This window comes from Somniosus microcephalus, chromosome 3 (assembly GCF_052327205.1).
Source record: "Somniosus microcephalus isolate GS21.2 chromosome 3, FLI_Smic_1.0, whole genome shotgun sequence".
In the NCBI taxonomy this organism is placed as follows: Eukaryota; Metazoa; Chordata; class Chondrichthyes; order Squaliformes; family Somniosidae; genus Somniosus; species Somniosus microcephalus.
In genome coordinates this window covers 346355916-346378688 of record NC_140989.1, presented here as the reverse complement: position 1 = coordinate 346378688, position 22773 = coordinate 346355916, and the positions used below count along the sequence as shown (strand labels likewise).

Below are 22773 nucleotides of genomic sequence, written 5' to 3'. Positions count from 1 at the left end.
CACACAAATCTGTCCAAGAAGACAAAGTGTTGAAAATAAAGATTTCAATGTTTGACAGCACATTAACAGAAACTTTACATGAACATTGCATAAAACACCCAACTGGCTACCCTTGTGTGTTGTTAGTTGGTATGATTGGACGAGGATGAGGGTGAGTGTGAGGGGTGGCTAGTGAGATGGGGATGGGTGGAGGTGCAAGGTAAGTTGGTGTGAGTAAGGATGTGCAGGAGTAGGGTAGGGAAGGCAGAGGGGATATGATGAGAAGCAAAGCAGGATGAGGTGGAGTGTGGCTTTGCAGTAATGTTTCGTGATCTACTGAGATCATTGAAAGGTTTGCTCCACTGCAGCCTGGTCCTCCTGACCACATCCCTGCTTATGTCCTCCTGTGCAATGTGCAACCAGGCTGCGTTGTTCTCCTGGGGATGTCTCTTCTGCCCATTGAAAGGGAAGAGAACCTCCCTGCGTGCTGTGACTCGCTCCATTAGCATATGGAGGGAGTAATGGGAGAGCCTGGGTGCAGCCGTGTACTTCTGTGCAGTGCTTGTCAGTGTTTGCAGCACCTCAATGCTGTAGAACACCGACAGCACAGCTGTCAAAATGAATGTGGACATGGCCCCTTTAAGGAAACCGGCCGATGACGCGTCATCAAATGACGTCATCAGACCCGCTTCCTTTTAATTGGACGAGAACCTCGCAGGGCGGGTTTAACAAGCCCAATCAGGGGAAAGTCGTGTGGGAAACCGGCATTGGAGACAGGAGCGGGACCGGGACTCGCCAACGACCTCGCCCGCGGCGCTCCCACCTCGGTAGGGGAAATCGCGGCCTAGGTAATTCATGACAGGCCCGCGGTTGAACCTGGGATGTTCTTGGCCTGAAGGGCTCAGCTGCACACGGAGACATGAAGATGCCTCAGAGAGTTAGGTTGGCTGCTTTTGCTTCAGGATGTTTCCGAAAGGAATCGTAGAGTTTTACAGCACCAAAGGAGGAACTTCAGCCCATTGAGCACAGGCCAAATCTCTGAAAGAAATATAAAAAAAAGACTTGCGTCTTTCACTACCTCAGGACATCCCAAAGTGAATTGTAGTCACGGTTGTAACGTAGGAAACGCGGCAACCAATTTGCGCACAGCAAGCTCCCACAAACAGCAAATTGATCATGACCAAATGATCTGTTTTGGTGATGTTGATTGAGGGATAAATATTGGCCAGGACACCAGGGATAACTCCCCTGCTCTTCTTTGAACTATTGCCATGGGATCTTTTATGTCCACCTGAGAGAGCAGATGGGGCCTGGGATTAACATCTCATCCAAAAGACGGCACCTCCGACAGTGCAGCACTCTCTCAGCACCGCACGGGAGTGTCAGCCTAGATTTATTATGCTCAAGTCTCTGGAGTGGGACAACCTTTTGACTCAGAGGTGAGAGTTCTACCACTGAGCCACGTGTCCACATAATCGTCACTTATTCCCATTCTTCTACCCTTTTACATTTTTTTTTCCTTTTCAAATATTTATCCACTGTCCTTTTAAAAGCCATTCTGTTTGTATCACTGTTTCTGCTAGGGCCTCCCAAGCCCTAACAACCCTCAGGAATTGTGCAGGTGCTTCAGAGTGCTTGTCAACCAGCTCCCGCACTGGCTCAATGGATCAACACCGTGCCATATTGTGCCGCACAGACCAGAAAACTCAGGTTTGATCCCTGGTCCGTACTGTGTTAGCTGCATCTTAGCTGAGGGAAAGGGAGGAAGACATAGTAAGGTTGCGTTATAAACCCCTTTTGGTCACCAATGTAGAATCTCACATTTTATCCTTTCCTATTTAGTGCATCGGGTGACCCAACAGCTTCTTTAAATCAGAATTTCATTCTTTCCCAGCAATATGATCTTTTCCAGTTTCCACTGTACGTAGATTAGATAGATGTTACTTCAGTGACACAGTAATAGGCCTGTTGCAGTGTTTTGACAAGCTGAGCAGAGGTTGGGCACTAGTGACCAATTTATGTGTGAGCTTTGGTAGTGAGTGTTGGCAGGCTATTCCATCATGAGGGGAAACCTGATATTTTCTTCATCCAGCCTCCAAACACATGGGCTTCCACCAGGCCTTGCCTTAGTGAGCAGGAGCGGGAACCCCAGCTGATTGTCACTGATTTAATCTGGAGCACTGAGATCATGTAACTCAGTACAGCCCAGACCAGGTGCCTTCCTGGTCCCTGTGGACCCACTCCTCATGCGATAAACTCGCTGACCCATGGGTGGAGCTGAAGTATACTTTCAATCTAATACTAAAAAGCAAAATACGGCGGATGCTGGAAATCTGAAATATAAACAGAAAATGCTGGAAATACTCAGCAGCTCAGGCAGCATCTATGGAGAGAGAAACAGAGTTTAACGTTTCAGGTTGATGACCTTTCTCTGTTTCTCTCTCCACGGATGCTGCCTGACTTGCTGAGTATTTCCAGCATTTTTTGGATTTTATTTTATGCTTAAAATCTCTTTACTAACTATTGGCCCGTGTGTACATTAATTCCCCTGCACTGCCTAATGTTCAGTTCACTAGGACAACACATAGGCCTGAAGATACCAACATACCAACAGCTTTAAGTTCCTCGGAGTCCACATCACGGAAGACCTCTCCTGGTCCCTCAACACCTCCTCTCTGGTGAAGAAGGCCCAGCAGCGCCTATATTTCCTAAGGAGGCTGAAGGGATGTAATCTGTCACCCCTGATCCTCTCTGACTTTTACCGCTGCACTATAGAGAGCATCCTGACAAACTGTATCACAGTATGGTATGGCAGCTGTAGCTACTATGACCGGAAATCCCTGCAGCGGGTAGTCAAAACTGCCCAACGCATTACCGGCACCCGGCTACTGACCATAGAGCACATATACCAGAAACGCTGTCTACGGAGGTCACGGTCCATCATCAAAGACCCTACCCACCCCAGCCACAGTCTGTTCGCCCTCCTGCCATCTGGGAGATGCTACAGATGCATTCGCACCCGTACGACCAGATTTAGGAACAGCTTCTTTCCCAGGGCTGTCATCCTACTGAACTCCACAAATAAACTCTAAAGCCTGCACATCTGCCAATGCACTTTATTATGGTTATATTTATGTTAATATACTACAAGCCAAATGTATGTTGAATGTTTAAATGTCTTAATCCAAATGTACACTCTCGGGAGCCGCAAGCCTACATTTCGTTGTACTGCACTTGTGCACTAACAATGACAATAAAAGTTGATTTGATTTGATTTGATTTTGATGGTACCCTTAATAAAGCACAACTGTCTTCAATCAATTCAGTCAATCTAATTTTTATATTCAAATGAAGCAGGGCTTGGGTTTGAACACTAGTCTTACTCCCCTGGAGCCTGGGTTCAGGTCCAGCCAGATTGGTACAATATTACATTCTGAATAGTTTCAGTTCGGTTCCGAGTACGAGTACTTTCATAAAGTGACTGAACATCTCTTCCTGATGTTGATTTATTCCACAGAGGGCAAATGTGTAAAGGATGACGAAATCCTGCAGACCCTCCCAGTAGGCACCACTGCTACCTTCTATTTCAAAGATTTGGGTCCACAAGTCGGCTGGACCACGGTGAGTATTCCTTTATCCAGCAGGGAGATCGACGGGTTCCATGGTGAGGAGTATCTTTGGTCTGAGGACAAGAAATGTGAAATTGGGCAGAACGGCAACAAAAACGTCAGTAGGTCCAGGGTGGTGGTGGTGGCGGTAATGGTCCTGTTCGCTGCACATGGAGGGAGTGGGCCTAGACTAGGCCTCCTCTTCCTGCAATCTGGCCCCCTACACTTACCCTTGTAACCCAAGGCCTGCTATGGCTGCAAGGTAGAGGAGTGGGGATGGAGGGAACAATTAGAGACAAGGGGGAAGATACAGCAGGGTTAGAGGCTGGGAAGGCAAGAGTGGGAAGGTAGGTTAGAAGCCAGGAGGCGGGATGCAGGGGAAGGTTACAGGATGGAGGAGAGTTAGTGGCACGAGAGGACGAATCATTGGACACTAGTGAATGGTGGAGCAGGGCAGGAGCCCAGAGGTTGTGGCCACACTGCTGTAACCTGTGACATCAGTACAGTAGGTGCGGGATCAAGTGGGGTGGGAGGAAGGGTTGAGGTGGGAAGGGGAGGAGGAGGGAGGATGCGGAGGGGGAAGGATGGGGGAAAACAAAGAGGGGAACGAAAATGGAGTGAAGAGGATGAGAAGGGAGGACGGTGGAGCAACTGGTCAGGAAGAGGGGAGGGGAAAGGAAGAGATAAAGAACAGGAATGCGGAAGAAGACGGGAGATGGAGGGAAGGGTCAAGGGGTAGAGGAAGAGGATGTGGGGAAGAGGAGAAAGAAGAGAGTGCAAGTGGAGAGAGAGGAGGGGAGACGGGGTAAAGGGAGTAAGGGAGGGGTGGGCAGTGGCACATGAAGAGGAGAAGGAAAGTTTTCTTTTTGATTGGGTGTTTAAACAAATTGTCTGTAACTTAATAAAACTTTAAATAAAACTTAAATTAAATTAAAATTTGATTGGCCTGGGCGATGATGCACTCCAGTCCCTGCGGTGCCCACCGGTCGTGGAAGGCCTCAAGCGTACCGGCGGACACCGCGTGCTCCATCTCCAGGGCCACCCGGGTGCGGGAAAGTTTGTTTTAGTGGAGTTAACCAGCAGTGCAATGTCACGGATGACAGGAGTTTTTCTTTCCCCATAGAAACAATAACCATTAACATTCCTCATTTGGTATTTGAATATGCAGCTTCAGTGGGTTTGATAAGACAGGCCAAAGCAATACAAATGCAGCAGACATCATTTCAAGAAGCCCCAAAATCGGGCACTAACTATTTTTACTTATTGAAAAAAAATTCGGGTCTCCACGGGTGAGTACGCACTGGGTACTCACCCATAGGCCCAATGGAAGTGCTGGTTTCCTGCATGCACTGCGCATGCGCGGGAAACCGGCACTTCCGTTCCCCTGAAAGAAGGGGTTCAGAGTTCGAACGCGTGTGCAGGAGAGGCTGCACGTACGCATCGAACTTACATTTTTTTTGCAGGTTTTTCCGGGAGGGTAAGTCTCCAGAAGTTACACATTTAAAAAGCAGTCGCAAGACCTGCTTTTTACAAGGTAAGTGGTGAATTAATTAAAATTAAAACATTTTTTCCACAGGTTTATTAATTTTAAATACTTTAAAGAAAGGTAAGTTTATTTTTAGCCCCATTAGAAAATAAAATTATTTTTTTCAAAAATTTATTGTTTAAAATAGTTATTTCATGTAATTTATAGTTTATTTTAAAATGTGATTTAAAAAAAAACATTATTTGAAGATTTAGTGATGTTTTGGGGCTTGTAGTATTTATAAGTTTGACAGCCCTTCCTGTCAAACTTATGAATGAAGCATTCCCTGCTACCATTGGCTCCCCATGGCCCACGTGATCCCAGGGGACACATCGAACTAACTGCGCCCCTGGGATACGCAAGCACTGCGTGCCAGCAGTTGGAGGAGGCCCAGGATCGCAATTCCACGGGGGCCCACAGCTCAACGGCTGGCGCGCTAGGTAAGTGCAGGTCGGGGGCTTGCACCTGCGGGAAGCCCCCGACCCGAATTTCTGGGCCATTATCAATGTGGGGCCAGGACAACTCTGAAGATAAACTATCTGAATGGCTCTGTTGACTCTGCCAAGATCAGGGGGCCCCATGATTATTTATTTATTAAAAAGATTATTGTTATTGGGCTGGGCTGACTCCTACTACCTTGAGTGGCTGCAACTCTGCTCATTCCGAGGTGATCAAAGGCCACAGTTATTTATGGCTGAGGCTACAGGGTGCCGATCCTCAGTGAATTAAATAAAAATATGAAAATATATTTAAAAATAATGTTCCATCATATGAAAAATAATTAATCTTGAAAGGAAATATTCTGAGCTAGTGCCCAGACAGTCACTGGGACGAGAAGGCATGGGGGGCAAATCTCACCTGGAGGGGTAAGTGAGGAAAGTTAATTACATTTACATACTTAAAGTATAAATTTTAAAAGTTAAAATGATAAAACAAGAACTTATATAACGGGAGGAATCCAATATGGCGGCGATTGGGCGCCGAGAAGAGCAGTGTTGTGGTCCACAGTGCCACCCAGTGGCCAGAGCCTGCAATGGCATGCAGCCCCCAAACTATTCTTAAACTATTCTAATACAATAGCAAAATACTGCGGATGCTGGAACCCTGAAATAACAACAGAAAATGCTGGAAACACTCAGCAAGTCAGGCAGCATCCGTGGAGGGAGAAACACAGTTAACGTTTCAGGTCTGTGACCCTTCGTCAGTACTTTCTAACTTTTTCCAGTTCTGACGAAGAGTCACAGACCTGAAACGTTAACTCTCTCCACGGATGCTGCCTGACCTGCTGAGTGTTTCCAGCATTTTCAGTTGTTATTTCTTAAACTATTCTAATATCCCAGACTGTCACACGAATGAGAAAATCCAATTAAAAACTTGGCTGGTAGGCATCACCAGATGTAACACAGGTGTGGACACAATTAATATGGACATGTCCGTAAGGAATGCTTACAGGTGGCAGGACTTTAGGAATATACTAGTTCTCATTGTGAGTCGAGATCAAGTGCTTTGTTCAGATCAAGCAGGGTTAGAGGGTGTGGGATAACCGGATCCAGGTGGGGGAAGGGTGAAGGGAAGGAGGGAGACGGGAGAGGGTAAGAGGTAGGGAAAGGAGAGAGGAGGTGAAGAGTGATGGGGAAGGAAAGGAGGGAAGGGGAGCAAAAGGGAAAGAGGGAGGGAAGGGGAGAGAGGCGAGGGGGAGAGCAGGAGGAGAGGGAGAGAAGAAGAGGGAGGGGAGAGATGGTGAGGATGCAGTGGAGAGGAGGGGAGAGAGAGTGAGGAGAAGGAGGATGGGGAGGGTAGAGTAGGGAGGGGACAGAGAGGGGGAGGTGAGAGACAAGAGGGGAGGGGCAGGGAAAGGGAGACGGGGAGCATAAAGGCTGGAGGAGAGCGGGGAACGGGAAGAGGGCTGTGGATGAATTGGGGAAAAGTGGGAGAGGACGGGAAGCTATCTGAGTGTGGTCGGCAGGGTTGCTGTGAGTCTATCCAGACCCCAAATCCTTGTTCGGTGGAGGGGGAAGCTCCTCGCTTTGGGGTCAGAATCCTTGTTCCTTGGCGGGGGCGGAGAATTCTGCCTCGATCCAATCTGTAATCCTTGCTCTGTGAGAGGAGGATTCATCCATTAGGAGGAGGAGACGGGGTGGATTTCAACAAGGGTAGGGGGCTTCGACCCATGTTGGCTGTCCTTAATTAACCCAAGTCTTTCTCGGTGAGTGTTCATTTTGTCCTGTATTATGGTCTCTAGAACCTTACCCAGGGCAGTGGAGGATACTGCCATTGGCCTCAGTGCTGTCTGACTAGGGAAGGGGAAAGAAATATTGGCCGGGGTTTCCCTCCTGATTTCTATCCAGTGATGGTCAGTGCACAGTATCAGTGTGCAAAGGTCGGGTATGGATGGGACTGGGCATTGCTGCGACGCTCCATTGTCAACAGGACGGATAATACTCACAGTCTGGGCTCCCGTGTGAAGAATGGCCCGTGGCAGCGTGCAGAGGCCTGGCTGTATCTGTGGAGCTGCACCTCCGAATGAATAACCACCTTCGGGGGGGGGGGGCGGGTAATGGGAGCAAGTCGGAGGAAAAGCAAAGCTTATGTCTACATTGCATTGAACTCAATTATCATGTTAAGCTGCCATCTGTATGTATCTGTGTGTGGTCCTTTGACTGTAGGTGTTCCTGACGGAGTACGCAGGTCCACTCTTTATCTACCTGCTGTTCTATTCCCGCCTGCCGTTTATCTATGAAGAAGAGGATGAATTTACCACCAGCCCTCACACTGTGGTGCAGTAAGTAAACAGGTTTTTGGATGCCTGGTACTAACATAACCTCACCAAAACTGGCTTAGTGGCAGAAGGCAGAGGGTGATGGTCGAAGGTTGTTTTTGTGACTGGAAGCCTGTGTCCAGTGGGGTACCGCAGGGATCGGTGCTGGGTCCCTTGCTGTTTGTGGTCTACATTAATGATTTGGATGTGAATGTAAAAGGTATGATCAGTAAGTTCGCAGATGACACGAAAATTGGTGGGGTGGTAAATAGCGAGGAGGGTAGCCTCAGTCTGCAGGATGATATAGATGGGTTGGTCAGATGGGCAGAACAGTGGCTAATGGAATTTAACCCTGAAAAGTGTGAGGTGATGAATTTTGGAGGGACCAACAAGGCAAGGGAATACACAATGAATGGTAAGACCCTAGGAAAGACAGAGGATCAGAGGGACCTTGGTGTGCATGTACATAGATCCCTGAAGGCAGCAGAACAGGTGGATAAGGTGGTTAAAAAGGCATATGGGATACTTGCCTTCATTAGCCGAGGCATAGAATATAAGAGCAGGGAGGTTATGATGGAGCTGTACAAAATGCTGGTTAGGCCACAGCTGGAATACTGTGTGCAGTTCTGGTCACCACACTATAGGAAGGATGTGATTGCTTTGGAGAGGGTGCAGAGGAGATTCACCAGGATGTTACCTGGGCTGGAGCGCTTCAGCTATGAAGAAAGACTGGACAGGCTGGGGTTGTTTTCCTTGGAGCAGAGAAGGCTGAGGGGGGACCTGATTGAGGTGTACAAAATTATGAGGGGCATAGATAGGGTAGATAGAAAGGAATTTTTTCCCTTAGTAGAGGGGTCAATAACAAGGGGGCATAGATTCAAGGTAAGGGGCAGGAGGTTTAGAGGGGATTTGAGGAAGAACTTTTTCACCCAGAGGGTGGTTGGAATCTGGAACTCACTGCCTGAAAGGGTGGTAGAGGCAGGAACCCTCACAACATTCAAGAAGCATTTAGATGAGCACTTGAAATGCCATAGCATACAAGGCTACGGACCAAATGCTGGAAAATGGGATTAGATTAGACATGGCTTGATGGCCGGCGCGGACGCGATGGCCGAAGGGCCTCTTTCTGAGCTGTATAACTCTATGACTCTATGACTCTATTTTCAAGCTCCAGTATAGTGGAGTTCTATCATCATCTGAGTTCCACCTGTAAAAGAGCCTGGATTCAATAGAGGTCACTCAATGGCTTTTATAAGTTCCTTCGTCCCACTATTGGCGGCCGTGCCTTCAGCCGTCTAGGCCCTCAGCTCTGGAATTCCCTCCCTAAACCTCTCCGCCTCTCTCTCCTCCCTGAAGACGCTCCTTAAAACGCATCTCTTTGACCAAGCCTGTCCTAATGTTTCCTTCTTTGGCTCAGTGCCTATTGTTGTCTGATAACGCTCCTGTGACGCGCCGTGGGATGTTTAACTCTGTTAAAGGCACGATATAAATATCAGTTGCTGTGTCACATGGAGCGGTGCACACTCCAGTTGATAACATTCAGGGCCAAATGTTGGGAGTTTGAGCCCCAAACCAACAACTGAGCTCAGAATCTAAACTCAATACTGAGAGAGTGCCGCATTGTCAGAGGTGCCGTCCTTCAGATGAAATGTTAAACTGCGGCCCTGTCTGCCTGTTCTGGCAGTTCAGGTGGACAGTGAAGATCCCAGGGTGTTTTTGAAGGACGATGCATTCTCCTGGTGTCCTGGCCAACACTTCTCCCTCTAACCAACACCACAAAAACTGATCATTCATTACATTGCCATTTGTGGGGTTTTACTGAGTGTAAAAGCTTTCTAGAGTATTCGATTCAAGCCGTTTCTTTTGGTGTTTCATACTGCAGTAACTGCAGCTATATCACTGATTTACCACAGCAACTCACGCGGTGGAATTTGAGTGATGTCTGGGGAGCGGATGGTGTCTGACTGTTGGAGGAGAACAGACTCCTTTAAAGACAGCGACGAGGCACCCTTAAAATCGACTGAAACTACAGAAAAAGAAAAGACTTACCATTTATATAGCAACCTCAGGATGTCACACACCCAGTGGGGTGCTTTTGAAGTGGAGTCACTGTTGTAATGTGGGAAACGCAGCAGCCAATTTGCGCACAGCAAGGTCCCACAAACAGCGAATGCGATAATGATCAGACAATGTTTATTAGCGATGTTGGTTGAAGGATAAATATTGGCCAGGACACTGGGGATAACTCCCCCTGCTCTTCTTCGAACAGCCCCTTGGGATCTTTTACGTCCACCTGCGAGGGCAGATGGGGCCCCGGTTTAAACTCTCATCCGAACGACAGCGTCTCTGACAGTTCAGCACATGAGTGTCAGCCTAGATTTTTGTGCTGAAGTCTCTGGAGTGGGACTATGAAGCCACAACCTTCTGACTCAGAGGTGAGAGTGCTACCCACTGAGCCACGGAAATGATCAGGAATGTCACTAGACTGTCTCGAACATGTGTGAAAATGACCAGTAACTGCACACATTGTTGAAGCTAAAGAATCGTGGGGGAGGGAATGGGAGCGATGATGGTGATGTCATTCGAATGACCTGAAGAGGGGCGCTTTTATTTTACAGCAATTTAAGAAGCTTTGGAGCAGACTTTATACCAATTAATGAGGTAACTTATCAATATGGTCTTGTAAAATCAACTTTTATGCCACATTTACATGTTCTTGCACTTAAGCTCAGTAGTACAGGCACTTACACATGAAATCTTTGCTGATGGCAGATACCTTTTGACTGTAATTAGACTGTCCCTTTTATATCTACCACTAGGACAGACCGATAGTAAAGGCAAAATGCTGGAAATACTCAGCAGGTCAAGGCAGCAGAGAGAGAAACAGAGTTAACGGCCCCAATATTAGCTCGGAGGCGGGGAGGGAGCATGGGGGCTGTTTTGCTGTCTGGCCAGGGTTAAATTTCAAATGGAGACTAAATCACGTGGCCTCATTATAATATTTAAATGACCAACCCGCCTCCTGGGAGCGGGTCGGTTGCCCGCTCCCCGTCCCGCCTCCGATAAACCAGAAGTGGGCGGGTTCGGGTTCGAGGTGGGTTGGGTTGAGATTTTTAACATTTTAACATCTCACCCGCCCCAAACCCATCCTTTTTGGGGGGGGTTAAAATTCCCCTCAGATTGTTGACCTTTCGTCAGATCTGGCAAAGGTCAGACCTGTGGTAACCTGGCAACAGAACTCCTCACTTGGTTGAAGGAGTCAGCCGCAGTATTTGCGGAGCTATCACTGCGGGATTTTTCTGTATGTGGCCCTATTGCTTTGTTCCTTATCTTTTCCAGCTTGGCAGGTTTTTGCCACTCTTTCCACTATGTCAAAAGACTGATTGAAACTCTGTTTGTGCATCGGTTTTCTCACGGTACAATGCCTCTTCGCAACACTGTTAAGGTAAGCGCCTCCAATCTCTTGACCTGCATTGAACTCTTATTACAACTTAAACTCAAAGCAGTTTTCTATGAATCTATGCATTTAGAAGTAATGTATGCTTAAGTTGGAGCATAAGCCCTGAAGCAATACCTTCAAAATGAAATAATATAGCATGCAATTAAATTGGCTTATTTGTACTCAAAGGACAGCAAGCCCCGAATTCTATTTGGTTTGTAGGCTGAATGGTCATCAAGTAAGTTTGTAAGTGATTTTTGTAATGGCAGCCAATGTTGGGAACTACATGGGATGCACACTAGAGCTTTTGAGAACTAGGTTAGCACCGTATTCCACTTTCTCGTCGAGGGGTGTTCAGGAATCTGAACAGAAGTAGCTGGTGGAGTCACTCGAACAAGTAGGCAGCGAGCCAGTTGCAATGTCTGCATTCACTCAATAAACAATATTGATACCAAGCCCTTAAGGTGTTTAAGATGATGAAAGGAGTTGATAGGGTAGATAGAGAGAAACTGATGGAGGGTGTCCAGAACAAGGGGGCATAACCGTAAAATTAGAGCCAGGCCGTTCAGGGGTGATGTCAGGAAGCACTTCTTCACACAAAGGGTAGTGGAAATCTGCAATTCTCTCCCCCCACAAAAAGCTGTTGAGGCTGGGTTCAATTGAAAATTTCAAAACTGAGATTGATAGACTTCTGTTAGATGAGGGTGTTAAGGGTTACGGAACAAAGATGGAGTTAAGGTACAGATCAGCCGACAGGCTGGATGGACCAGAGGGTCTTTACCTGTCCGTCATTGTTCGTATGTTCGTAATTGAATGGTGGAATATTGTCGAGGGGCTGAATGGCCTACTCCTGTTCCTATGATATATGAAAACAATCTTGAGGCACAGTTTTAGATGACTGTTCCGAGCAGATGAGAGAGAGTAAACAATTTCAGGTCATTCACTTGCAAGAGAACCAACCACGTTCGTGAAAGGTGGACAGAAATTGGTTTTACTAGGTAGGCTCTATAGGAAGGTAGGGCTCTATAGGAAGGTCGGGCTCTTTGGGAAAGTTGGACTCTTTGGGAAGGTTGGGCTCTATCGGAAGGTTGGGCTCTATCGGAAGGTTGGGCTCTATCGGAAGATTGGGCTCTATCGGAAGGTTGGGCTCTTTGGGAAGGTTGGGCTCTTTGGGAAGGTTGGGCTCTTTGGGAAGGTTGGGCTCTTTGGGAAGGTAGGGCTCTTTGGGAAGGTAGGGCTCTTTGGGAAGGTAGGGCTCTTTGGGAAGGTAGGGCTCTTTGGGAAGGTTGGACTCTTTGGGAAGGTTGGGCTCTTTAGGAACGCTGGGCTCTATCGGAAGGTTGGGCTCTATCGGAAGGTTGGGCTCTTTGGGAAGGTTGGACTCTTTGGGAAGGTTGGGCTCTTTGGGAAGGTTGGACTCTTTGGGAAGGTTGGACTCTTTGGGAAGGTTGGACTCTTTAGGAAGGTTGGGCTCTATCGGAAGGTTGGGCTCTATCGGAAGGTTGGGCTCTATAGGAAGGTTGGGCTCTTTGGGAAGGTTGGGCTCTATCAGAAGGTTGGGCTCTTTAGGAAGGTTGGGCTCTATAGGAAGGTTGGGCTCTTTGGGAAGGTTGGGCTCTTTGGGAAGGTTGGACCCTTTGGGAAGGTTGGGCTCTTTGGGAAGGTTGGGCTCTATCGGAAGGTTGGGCTCTATCGGAAGGTTGGGCTCTTTAGGAAGGTTGGGCTCTATCGGAATGTTGGGCTCTTTAGGAAGGTTGGGCTCTATCGGAAAGTTGGGCTCTATCGGAATGTTGGGCTCTTTAGGAAGGTTGGGCTCTTTAGGAAGGTTGGGCTCTATCGGAAGGTTGGGCTCTATCGGAAGGTTGGGCTCTATCGGAAGGTTGGGCTCTATCGGAAGGTTGGGCTCTTTAGGAAGGTTGGGCTCTATAGGAAGGTTGGGCTCTATCGGAAGGTTGGGCTCTATCGGAAGGTTGGGCTCTATCGGAAGGTTGGGCTCTATCGGAAGGTTGGGCTCTATCGGAAGGTTGGGCTCTATCGGAAGGTTGGGCTCTATCGGAAGGTTGGGCTCTATCGGAAGGTTGGGCTCTTTAGGAAGGTTGGGCTCTATAGGAAGGTTGGGCTCTATAGGAAGGCTGGGCTCTATCGGAAGGTTGGGCTCTTTGGGAAGGTTGGACTCTTTGGGAAGGTTGGACTCTTTAGGAAGGTTGGGCTCTATCGGAAGGTTGAGCTCTTTAGGAAGGTTGGGCTCTATCGGAAGGTAGGGCTCTATCGGAAGGTTGGGCTCTATCGGAAGGTTGGGCTCTTTAGGAAGGTTGGGCTCTTTAGGAAGGTTGGGCTCTATCGGAAGGTTGGGCTCTATCGGAAGATTGGGCTCTATAGGAAGGTTGGGCTCTATCGGAAGGTTGGGCTCTATCGGAAGGTTGGGCTCTATAGGAAGGTAGGGCTCCCAGCCATTCTTGGGAGTGCCAAAGAACCCAAGGTGGAGTTGCCAGCTTGAACTTGAACTTGAAGCACTTACAACGCTGGTACGGCAAGACAAAGGCAGAGTGGAAGCAGCCTCATTCTGTTCAAGTGAGACAAATACTGGATTACCCAACTGTGTAGACAAGTGCACCATTATTATAATGGGCACTGCCGTCAACCATGTAGATGCACTTCCACTTTAATTAAAATTAACTCTCAGAATGTAATACCTATGGGACTGTGTAGATGTGAATCGTAAATGCAGAACAGCAACAGTGTAAATTTAAACCTACATAGCAAGAACAGTATTTATTGGATGTACTTTACCCAAGGATGGCATTTGTTGAGGTTATTGGAAGGCTTTCCAGTAAGTTTTCTTTAACATTCTTGGCAAAAATTACTTTTGATTCAACCTGTCTGAGAGTAAAACTGGTGCAGAAAGACTTTCGGATCCCCAGTAACTGCAGCTTGAATAACACTGTAAAAGAGCTGAACCTGCTCGGTTAAAATGGTGCTGGCTGCAGGCCTGAATGTCGGCTTTTGCCTTCACAGAACTGTTTCTATTATTGGGGTTTCACTGCGTGGCTGGCCTATTTCATCAACCACCCGCTCTACACACCTCCCTGTAAGTAACAGGATATCGTGCCCGCTGCCTCTCTGCGGCTGACAATAATCCATTTTTAAGTGACGTTTGATCCTGATTTGGTTTTCTGCCTTTTACAGTATATGGTGACCAACAAGTCAATCTGGCTCTGTACACCTTCCTGGTAGGTCATGTGATCCTCTATCGTCATATCATGCACTGTCTGTATTCCCATACACTTCAAATCACAGGTGTGAAATTGTCAATGAAATTGAACAATGTGTAGAGTGAGGAGGTCTCATCATCTGCAGTTTATTATTACATATTTTAAGCTATCAATCACAAAGGTAATCAATAGTTAATTATACTGGCGGAGGTCAGTAATTAAACAGGCCGATTAGATTTGTCTGCATATAACAAAGGTATAAAAATGTGGAGGAATATTTCTGTTGCTCAGCATGAGGAAATTTTACACGTGTTCTTTATACACAATTTAAAGATTTTACTGTAACTAACAGAAATCATTCCGGTCATGGCCAGTGATAGTTGTGGCTTAGAAGTTGCACTAGAAGTAGAACGGGTTTAGTAATAGTTTTCTTCTCCTGAAAACACTCTCCGTGGTCAAAGGTAGTCTGCTGACAATCATCCAAGTTCTCACTCTTCATGAGTAAACCTAGGGTGAGGAAGTGTCAGCGGGCTACTCGACTCTGGTGGGCCTCACGCCCAAGCCACAACTGATGTGCACGCACAGGCCTTCCAGCATAAGAACATAAGAAATAGGAGCAGAAGTCGGCCATTTGGCCCCTCGAGCCTGCTCCGCCATTCAATAAGATCATGGCTGATCTTCTACCTCAACTCCACTTTCTTGCACTATCCCCATGTCCCTTGATTCTCTTAATATTCAAAAATCTATCGATCTCTGTCTTGAATATACTCAACGACTGAGCCTCCACAGCCCTCTGGGGTAGAGAATTCCAAAGATTCACCACCCTCTGAGTGAAGGAAATTATCCTCATCTCAGTCCTAAATGGCCGACCCCTTATTCTGAGACTGTGACCCCTGGTTCTAGACTCCCCAGTCAGGGGAAACATCCTCCTGCATCTACCCTGTCAAGCCCTGTAAGAATTTGGTATGTTTCAATGAGTTCACCTCTCATTCTTCTAAACTCTAGAGAATATAGGCCTAGTCTACTCAATCTCTCCTCATAGGATGATCCTCCCATCCCAGGAACCAGTCTGGTGAACCTTCGTTGCACTCCCTCTTTGGCAATTATATCCTTCCTTTGGTAAGGAGACCAAAACTGTACACAATACTCCAGGGGTGGTCTCACCAGGGCCCTATATAATTTCAGTAAGACGTCTTTACTCTTATACTCAAATCCTCTTGTAATATGAGGGTCACTGAGCTAGCATCTGGGAGTGGACACCCTGACGGGAGTTTTTTCACCTTCCTAGCCAAAGGCACTGAGGCTAAATGTGACAGAAACGGAACTTCATCATGCCTTAAATAGGGAAAATGTCTGTTTGTATATTTTACACATGACGGTGGGGGGGGGGGTGGAGTGGGGTGGAGGTTGCGGAACATCTAAATTACAACATTCTAATTACATATGTACTGTCATGAATCTTATCATGACTCATGAAGTAACACTGGGCGGCCAGCTGGTGGCGCCGTCCAAGGAGTATAAATACTTGGGCGTGGGCCCAGCTTGCTCAGGATGTTTCTGTAACCAGGAACTAGTGATGTAACTAGCACTCATGGTTGTGAAACAGTTGATTAAAGTCTTGTTTTATACTCACACCAAGCACTCAGTCGTCTTTTTACATCATGCACACAATTCCCGAGCAGAGGAAGAATAGAAAAGTGTCAGAAGTGATGCAAATCGCTATACTTTACACAATATTCTGGTACTGCATGCAGACTAAAATCTTTGCATCATGGAGTTGCATTTTAAGCCAGAAGATTCTCGGTGCTAACAGGAAGGATCTAACAGACTAGAATGTGAAGAATACACGCAACAATGAAGACTCCATGAAGATTCAGGGCAATGTGTGTTTTTTATTTGAACATCTGGCAGTAGGATAGAAGCGGTCTTCACTTGCTGTGCTACCCGCGAGGGCTGGTGCCCAGATGTCTGCCAGATGCAGGCGGGTAGATTAACCAGGAAGCTAAAGCTTTGTCTGACAGCTAACGATTGCACATGGTCAGAGCATTAATAGTTATATGAAACCTGGACAAAAATGTGGATGGCATTTCATCATTCTGGCCACCGAATGCACCATTGTGTCCTTCAAGTGGCCCGACTGACAGTTCTATATTCAGAGATCTGTTGATTTGTGGAATACGTATAGCAACCTTTCCTGTCATTTTTAGTTCTGTTTTAAGTGGACAGCTGGAATCTATGCTGTAAGCGAGAATATCACCTCACCCACATCCAACATCACGTCAGGAAGTCTGCCAAACTGTATGCCCTTCAAACGTCTCATAGATTATTGGACTGTGTAAGAAATACAATCTGAAAAAGATACTCTAACCCCTGTGGGCTGATTCAATATTTGTTGTTTTATAACTATTTGTGCTCTTGCTGTGTTTTTCTGCTTCTGTGTAATTATCGCACTTTTAAGTAAATTTGACCACTGATTTTAGCCTGAATGCAATGGTCTGACAGTATGGTATTTACCACCTTTAGAAGCAGATAACCTTATGATAATTAGAAATAAATTCAAATTCCAGACAGGACTATTAAGCTGTAACTCTCAGTATAACTAACACACTGTTGTAACATTCAAAAAGGTATGTTTTGCAGACTATGAGCAGACAGTAACTATATCACGGTGATTTATGCATCATTGTAGGTATGTGAAGTTGGAAATTTCTCGATCCATATAGCCCTGAGGAACCTGCGTTCAGAGGGTAAGCACCATTATATTCTCCTTATATTCTCCTGTTGCTTTTCTATTTGTGACCTATTTCCAACAATGTGTTGCTGAGTCAGGAAGTTACGTTAGAAAACATCACCTACTGAAGCTGACTTGAATCCACCCCACCTCACCCTACATGTAACTCCTCGTAATATTACTATAATTCTATTAGGAATTGGTTTGTACATTCACTGTTCTGCTAGAAGAATGGGAACAGAGGAACCAGAACAAATGGGCAACAATGGAATGAAATAACTTCCATGTATATGCTGCATGCGGGCACAAACTGGTTCATTATCAGAAGATTTCTGAATGGAACTGAACACTATATTAAAAAATGGATATAGAGGCACTGGAGAGGGTGCAAAAAATATATTTTTTTATTCGCTTATAAGATCTGGGCATCGCTGGCAAGGCCAGCATTTATTGCCCATCTCTAGTTGCCCTTGAGAAGGTAGTGGTGAGCCCCCTTCTTGAACCGCTGCAGTCCGTGTGGTGAAGGCACTCCCACAGTGCTGTTAGGGAGGGAGTTCCAGGATTTTGACCCAGCGACGATGAAGGATCAGTAATATATTTCTAAGTCAGGATGGTGTGTGACTTGGAGGGGAACATGGAGGTGGTGGTGTTCCCATGCATCTGTTGCCCTTGTCCTTCTAGGTGGAAGAGGTCGCGGGTTTGGGAGGTGCTGCCAAAGAAGCCTCGGTGAGTTGCTGCAGTGCATCTTGTAGATGGTACACACTGCAGCCACGGTACGCCGGTGGTGGAGGGAGTGAATGTTTAAGGTGGTGGATGGGGTGCCAATCAAGCAGGCTGCTTTGTCCTGGATGGTGTCGAGCTTCTTGAGAGTTGTTGGAGTTGCACTCATCCAGGCAAGTGGAGAGTATTCCATCACACTCCTTACTTTTGCCTTGTAGATGGTGGAAAGGCTTTGGGGAATCAGGAAGTGAGACACTCGCCGCAGAATACCCAGCCTCTGACCTGTTCTTGTTGCCACAGTATTTATGTGGCTGGTCCAGTTAAGTTTCTGGTCAATGGTGACCCCCAGGATTTTGATGGTGGTGGATTCGACGATGGTAATGCCGTTGAATGTCAAGGGGCGGTGGTTAGACTCTCGCTTGTTGGAGATAGTCACTGCCTGGCACTTCTGTGGCACGAATGTTTACAAGCATGATACCAGAAATGCGAGGTTATACCTATCAGGAAAGGATGAACAGGCTGGGTCTCTTTTCTTTTGAAAAGAGAAAGCTGAGGGGTGACCTAATCGAGGTCTTTAAAATTCTGAAAGGTTTTGATAGAGTGGATACAGAGAAAGTGTTTCCACTTTTGGGGAAGAGCATAACTAGAGGCCATCAATATAAGATAGTCACCAAGAAATCAAATAGGGAATTCAGAAGAAACTTCTTTACCCAGAGAGTGGTGAGAACGTGGAACTCGCTACCACAGGGAGTGGTTGAAGCAAATAGCATAGATGCATTTAAGGGGCGGCTAAATAAGCACATGAGGGAGAAGGGAATAGAAGGTTATCACGATAGAGTTAGATGAGGAAAGATGGCAGGAGACTCGAGTGGAGCATAAATACCGGCATGGACTGGTTGGGCCGAATGGCCTGTTTCTGTGCTGTATATCTGATGTAATCCTATGGAGTGCCTTTCACGTCCTCACAATCTCCCAGTGCACTTTACAGCCAATTACCTTTGTAGATATACAATGTAACCAATATGCGCGCAGCAAAGCCCAACAAACTGTAATGAGATAAGTGACCCGTTTTTGGTGGTGGTTGAGGGACAAATGTTGGCCAGGACATTAGGAGAACTCCCTTGCTCTTTTTGGAATAGTGCCATTGAACCCTTTCTGTCCACCTGAACAGGCAGGTGGGGCCTTGGATTATCATCTCATCCAAAAGGCAGCACTGAGGTGTCAGCCTAGATTATGTGCTCAAGACCTAGAGTGGGATTTGAACCCACAACCTTCTGACTCAGAGGTGAGCATGCTACCAACTGAGACATGGCTGACACTTAGGATGAACTGCATAGTCTTTTCTGGTCCTGTACTTTTCTATGTACTTCAGATTTGCACACAGACCCCATATAAACAATTCCCATCATGCACCCTACTCAGCAATGCTTTCAATAAGTATCATATACCATTTACAGAATGTTGTAAGGATCAGCTGTCAAGAGTAGAACATTTTCAAAAATAAAGCCAGCTTTCTTACCGACACGTGTAAGCTGACATTAACTTGTCCCGTAGCATTCTCTTTCTGGCTCTGCTAGCTTCTCACTGTCACCAATTGACTACCTGTTCTGTTTGTTGGATTCTGGTAATCAGTGGCTCCAGTTTGCTATAATCCACATTGCAGAGATTTAAAAAGACAGTTACATAAGTCAACTTAGCAAAATCTTAAGCCTATTGTGATTTTGAGGTGTACGTCACACAGGAAGCCTGCTCAAGGTCTTGGGCCGAGGAGACAATCCCTTGTGTTGGGAAGTTATCCGCATTTATGATGAGCGCGTGTCCATTTTTTTCCCCCTCAGGATCCAAGATGCGCAAGATTCCTCATCCAACGAAGAACCCTTTCACTTGGCTCTTCTTCTTTGTGTCCTGCCCCAATTACACGTATGAGGTACGTTCTCTGCCGGGAGCACTAACCCAGTTGTTATCATTTATAGCCTACAGAGACAGTGCCTGAAACCAACAGCGCATCTCTCGAATAACCTTAATACAAAAGCAAAATACTGCGGATGCTGGAAATCTGAAATAAACAGAAAATGCTGGAAATACTCAGCAGGTCAGGAGAGAGAAAGAGAGTTAACGTTTCAGGTCAATGACCCTGCATCAGAACTGGAAAAAGCTGGAGATCGAACAGGTTTTTAAGCAAGTGCAAGGGCAGGGCAGGAGCCATCTTTTGTTTCTTAACTTGTTCCATTACCATCTCCTTTTGCCTTGCACCATCTCTTAATGTCTCTTAACCTCTCCTGCCTTCCATCCTATCACAGACCTTCCCTTTTATTCTTTCCTTCCCTCCCCCCTTTCCTTGCCCCTACACTTGCTTAAAAACCTGTTCCATCTCCAGCTTTTTCCAGTTCTGGCGAAGGGTCATTGACCTGAAACGTTAACTCTGTTTCTCTCTCCACAGATGCTGCCTGACCTGCTGAGTATTTCCAGCATTTTCTGTTTTTATCTTGAATACCCTTTGTTGAATAGAAGTGCCTGCATTAGATTATTAAAAGCACTGCTGCAGGGTTTGGAGAGGTTAAATTTTACCCTTGGGGTCCCTTGTTATCTAACGTACTGGATGTAGAATTTACCCACATTCGGTGCAGATTATTATTTCCGTGTAATGCAGCAGCAATGATGTCACAAGTTGTGCTGGTTTCTGGTGATACCGACACCTCACAGCCTGTCCTCAGAAAGTAGTGAAGCGTCCGAGCACATGTACCTCAAGAGCTGTATTTAAAAATTAATCATCAGTGACACACACAACCCCGTTCAGATGTTAGGAGCACGATTCGTACAGCTCCACACGGGTTAACCTTCCTGAATCGCAAACTTGCTTCCAAAGAAGCAAGAACGAGGTGCTTCAGGCTACCCATATATCTGATGGGGGCTGGTAACTGAGCGACTTGGACAGGGGTCTGAGGGAAATTGTTTATCTGCACTCTGTGTGCAGTGAAGGGGAGAAAATGTTATTATTTTGAGAACTTCTTTCTGTCAACACCTGAATCCCTTGATTAGATTACTAATATAATCGCTTGCTTTAATTATGGATGCTATATTTAATGCACACTAAGACATCGAGGAACAGGTTATTAATTCGCATTTTGTTGTTTCATAATGAATCTTCCCTAGATAGAAAGAACATAACAATTACATTCTTGACTGTGTAATCTGCTGTATTGCAGTTAAAAGCAAGTTATTAAACTGGCCATCAGTCATGAGTCAAACCATGATCCTCTCACTGTTTGTTGACCTCCTATAGGTGGGATCCTGGATTGGTTTTACTATAATGACACAGTGTCTTCCAGGTAGGACAATATATGGCAGTGATTTAAATCTCGTTATAAAAATATTCAACACAAGTGCAAAATAAGTTTCTAAATACATATAGGCAATTCTCATTTAACGTGTTCTTTACTTTGCCTTTCAGTTGGTCTCTTTACCCTGATAGGTTTCTTCCAGATGACTATCTGGGCGAAAGGCAAGCACCACATGTACCTGAAGGAGTTTAAGGATTACCCCACCCTCCGCATGCCAATAATTCCTTTTTTGCTATAATGTAGCAGAATGTGAAGCCACACAACACCAAAAGGAACAAAGTCTTCTTGGCAGAAATTCTCAACCTTATCAACACACTGACATTCTGTACCAGGGCCTTCAGTGCATGACAACCTTCAGCACAAGACCGCAAATTTAAACTGCCCACGACCGTGTTATCGTCTCAAGTCTCTGGTTGTAACACACTACTCCAACTCAAGAACATTGTTGGCTGATTATTTCATTATTCCTCATCGTTGCATTATAAAGCAGATTGAGCCAAGCCTTGTACATCCCTCTTTATCTTACATTAACTTTGCCTTATTGCGGTGCGCAGAGGTTTAGGCACTTCTCGCACTGCACAATCGCAGCTTTTGATACTTTACTGTCTGCTAAGCATGTTCGCTGTTGACCGAGTGTAAGGGCGGAAAGCTTTGTTATTACGGAGATTTTGTTCCGAAATAAACGCAGACGCGTCTTATTTTGCAGGTCCTTTACGAACACTGTTTAATCTCTGAATAAAGAGTTTAGCTGAAATGTTTTCTGCTCTTTTTTAAGATCCATAAGTACCAAAAACAAGGAAGCAATGAGAGTTGTTCTAGTGCTTCCCTTGAGTTATGGCCTGGCAATGCAAGTGCAGTAAATACTACCTATTTAAATGTGCACATAAAGAAAGAAAGACTTTCATCTATATAGCACCTTTCACAACCTCCAGACGTCCCAAAGCGCTTTACAGCCAATGAAGTACCTTTGAAGTGTAGTCACGGTTGTAATGTAGGAAACGCATCAGCTAATTTGCGCAAAGCAAGCTCCCACAAACAGCAATGTGATAATGACCAGATAATCTGTTTTAGTGATGTTGGTTGAGGGATAAATATTGGCCAGGACACCGAGGATAACTCCCCTGCTCTTCTTCGAAATAGTGCCCGCGGGATTCTTTACGTCCACCTGAGCGGGCAGACGAGGCCTCGGTTTAACGCCTCATCCGACGTAAGCAGTGACGTTTTGTTGGTGAACTGACTGCAATTATATAAGGCCCTGGTGAAACCACACCTGGAGTATTGTGTACAGTTTTAGTCTCCTTACCTAAGGAAGGACAAACTTGCCATAGAGGGAGTGCAACGAAGGTTCACCGGACTGGTTCCTGGGATGGTCCTATAAGGAGAGATTAACTAGACTAGGCCTATATTCTCTGGAGTTTAGAAGAATGAGAGGTGACCTCATTGAAACATACAAAATTCTT

At 46.1% G+C, this 22773-nt stretch overlaps 1 protein-coding gene and 1 long non-coding RNA gene across 6 annotated transcripts in view; one reads left to right on the top strand and one right to left on the bottom strand.

Annotated features, from left to right (window-relative positions):
- LOC147122313 (uncharacterized) overlaps positions 1-19814 on the bottom strand; it is a 120909-nt gene extending 101095 nt beyond the window's left edge. Inside the window, exon 1 of one of the 2 annotated variants that reach the window (XR_015077727.1) lies at positions 19492-19814. This is a non-coding gene — a long non-coding RNA (uncharacterized LOC147122313). The remainder of the gene's footprint in view (positions 1-19491) is intronic. The other variant, XR_015077726.1, reaches the window with a different exon arrangement.
- The window catches only part of LOC147122312 (very-long-chain enoyl-CoA reductase-like), a 109382-nt gene extending 87315 nt beyond the window's left edge, over positions 1-22067 (top strand). For all 4 annotated transcript variants that reach the window (XM_085983295.1, XM_085983297.1, XM_085983296.1 and 1 more), the window contains 9 exons: positions 3497-3600; positions 7779-7894; positions 11210-11315; positions 14325-14397; positions 14496-14539; positions 17211-17268; positions 19811-19899; positions 21256-21301; positions 21424-22067. In XM_085983295.1, coding sequence (XP_085839421.1) covers positions 3497-3600; positions 7779-7894; positions 11210-11315; positions 14325-14397; positions 14496-14539; positions 17211-17268; positions 19811-19899; positions 21256-21301; positions 21424-21551 — 764 coding nt within the window. In that variant the 3' untranslated portion in view covers positions 21552-22067. The remainder of the gene's footprint in view (positions 1-3496; positions 3601-7778; positions 7895-11209; positions 11316-14324; positions 14398-14495; positions 14540-17210; positions 17269-19810; positions 19900-21255; positions 21302-21423) is intronic.
- Positions 22068-22773: the final 706 nt, after the last annotated feature.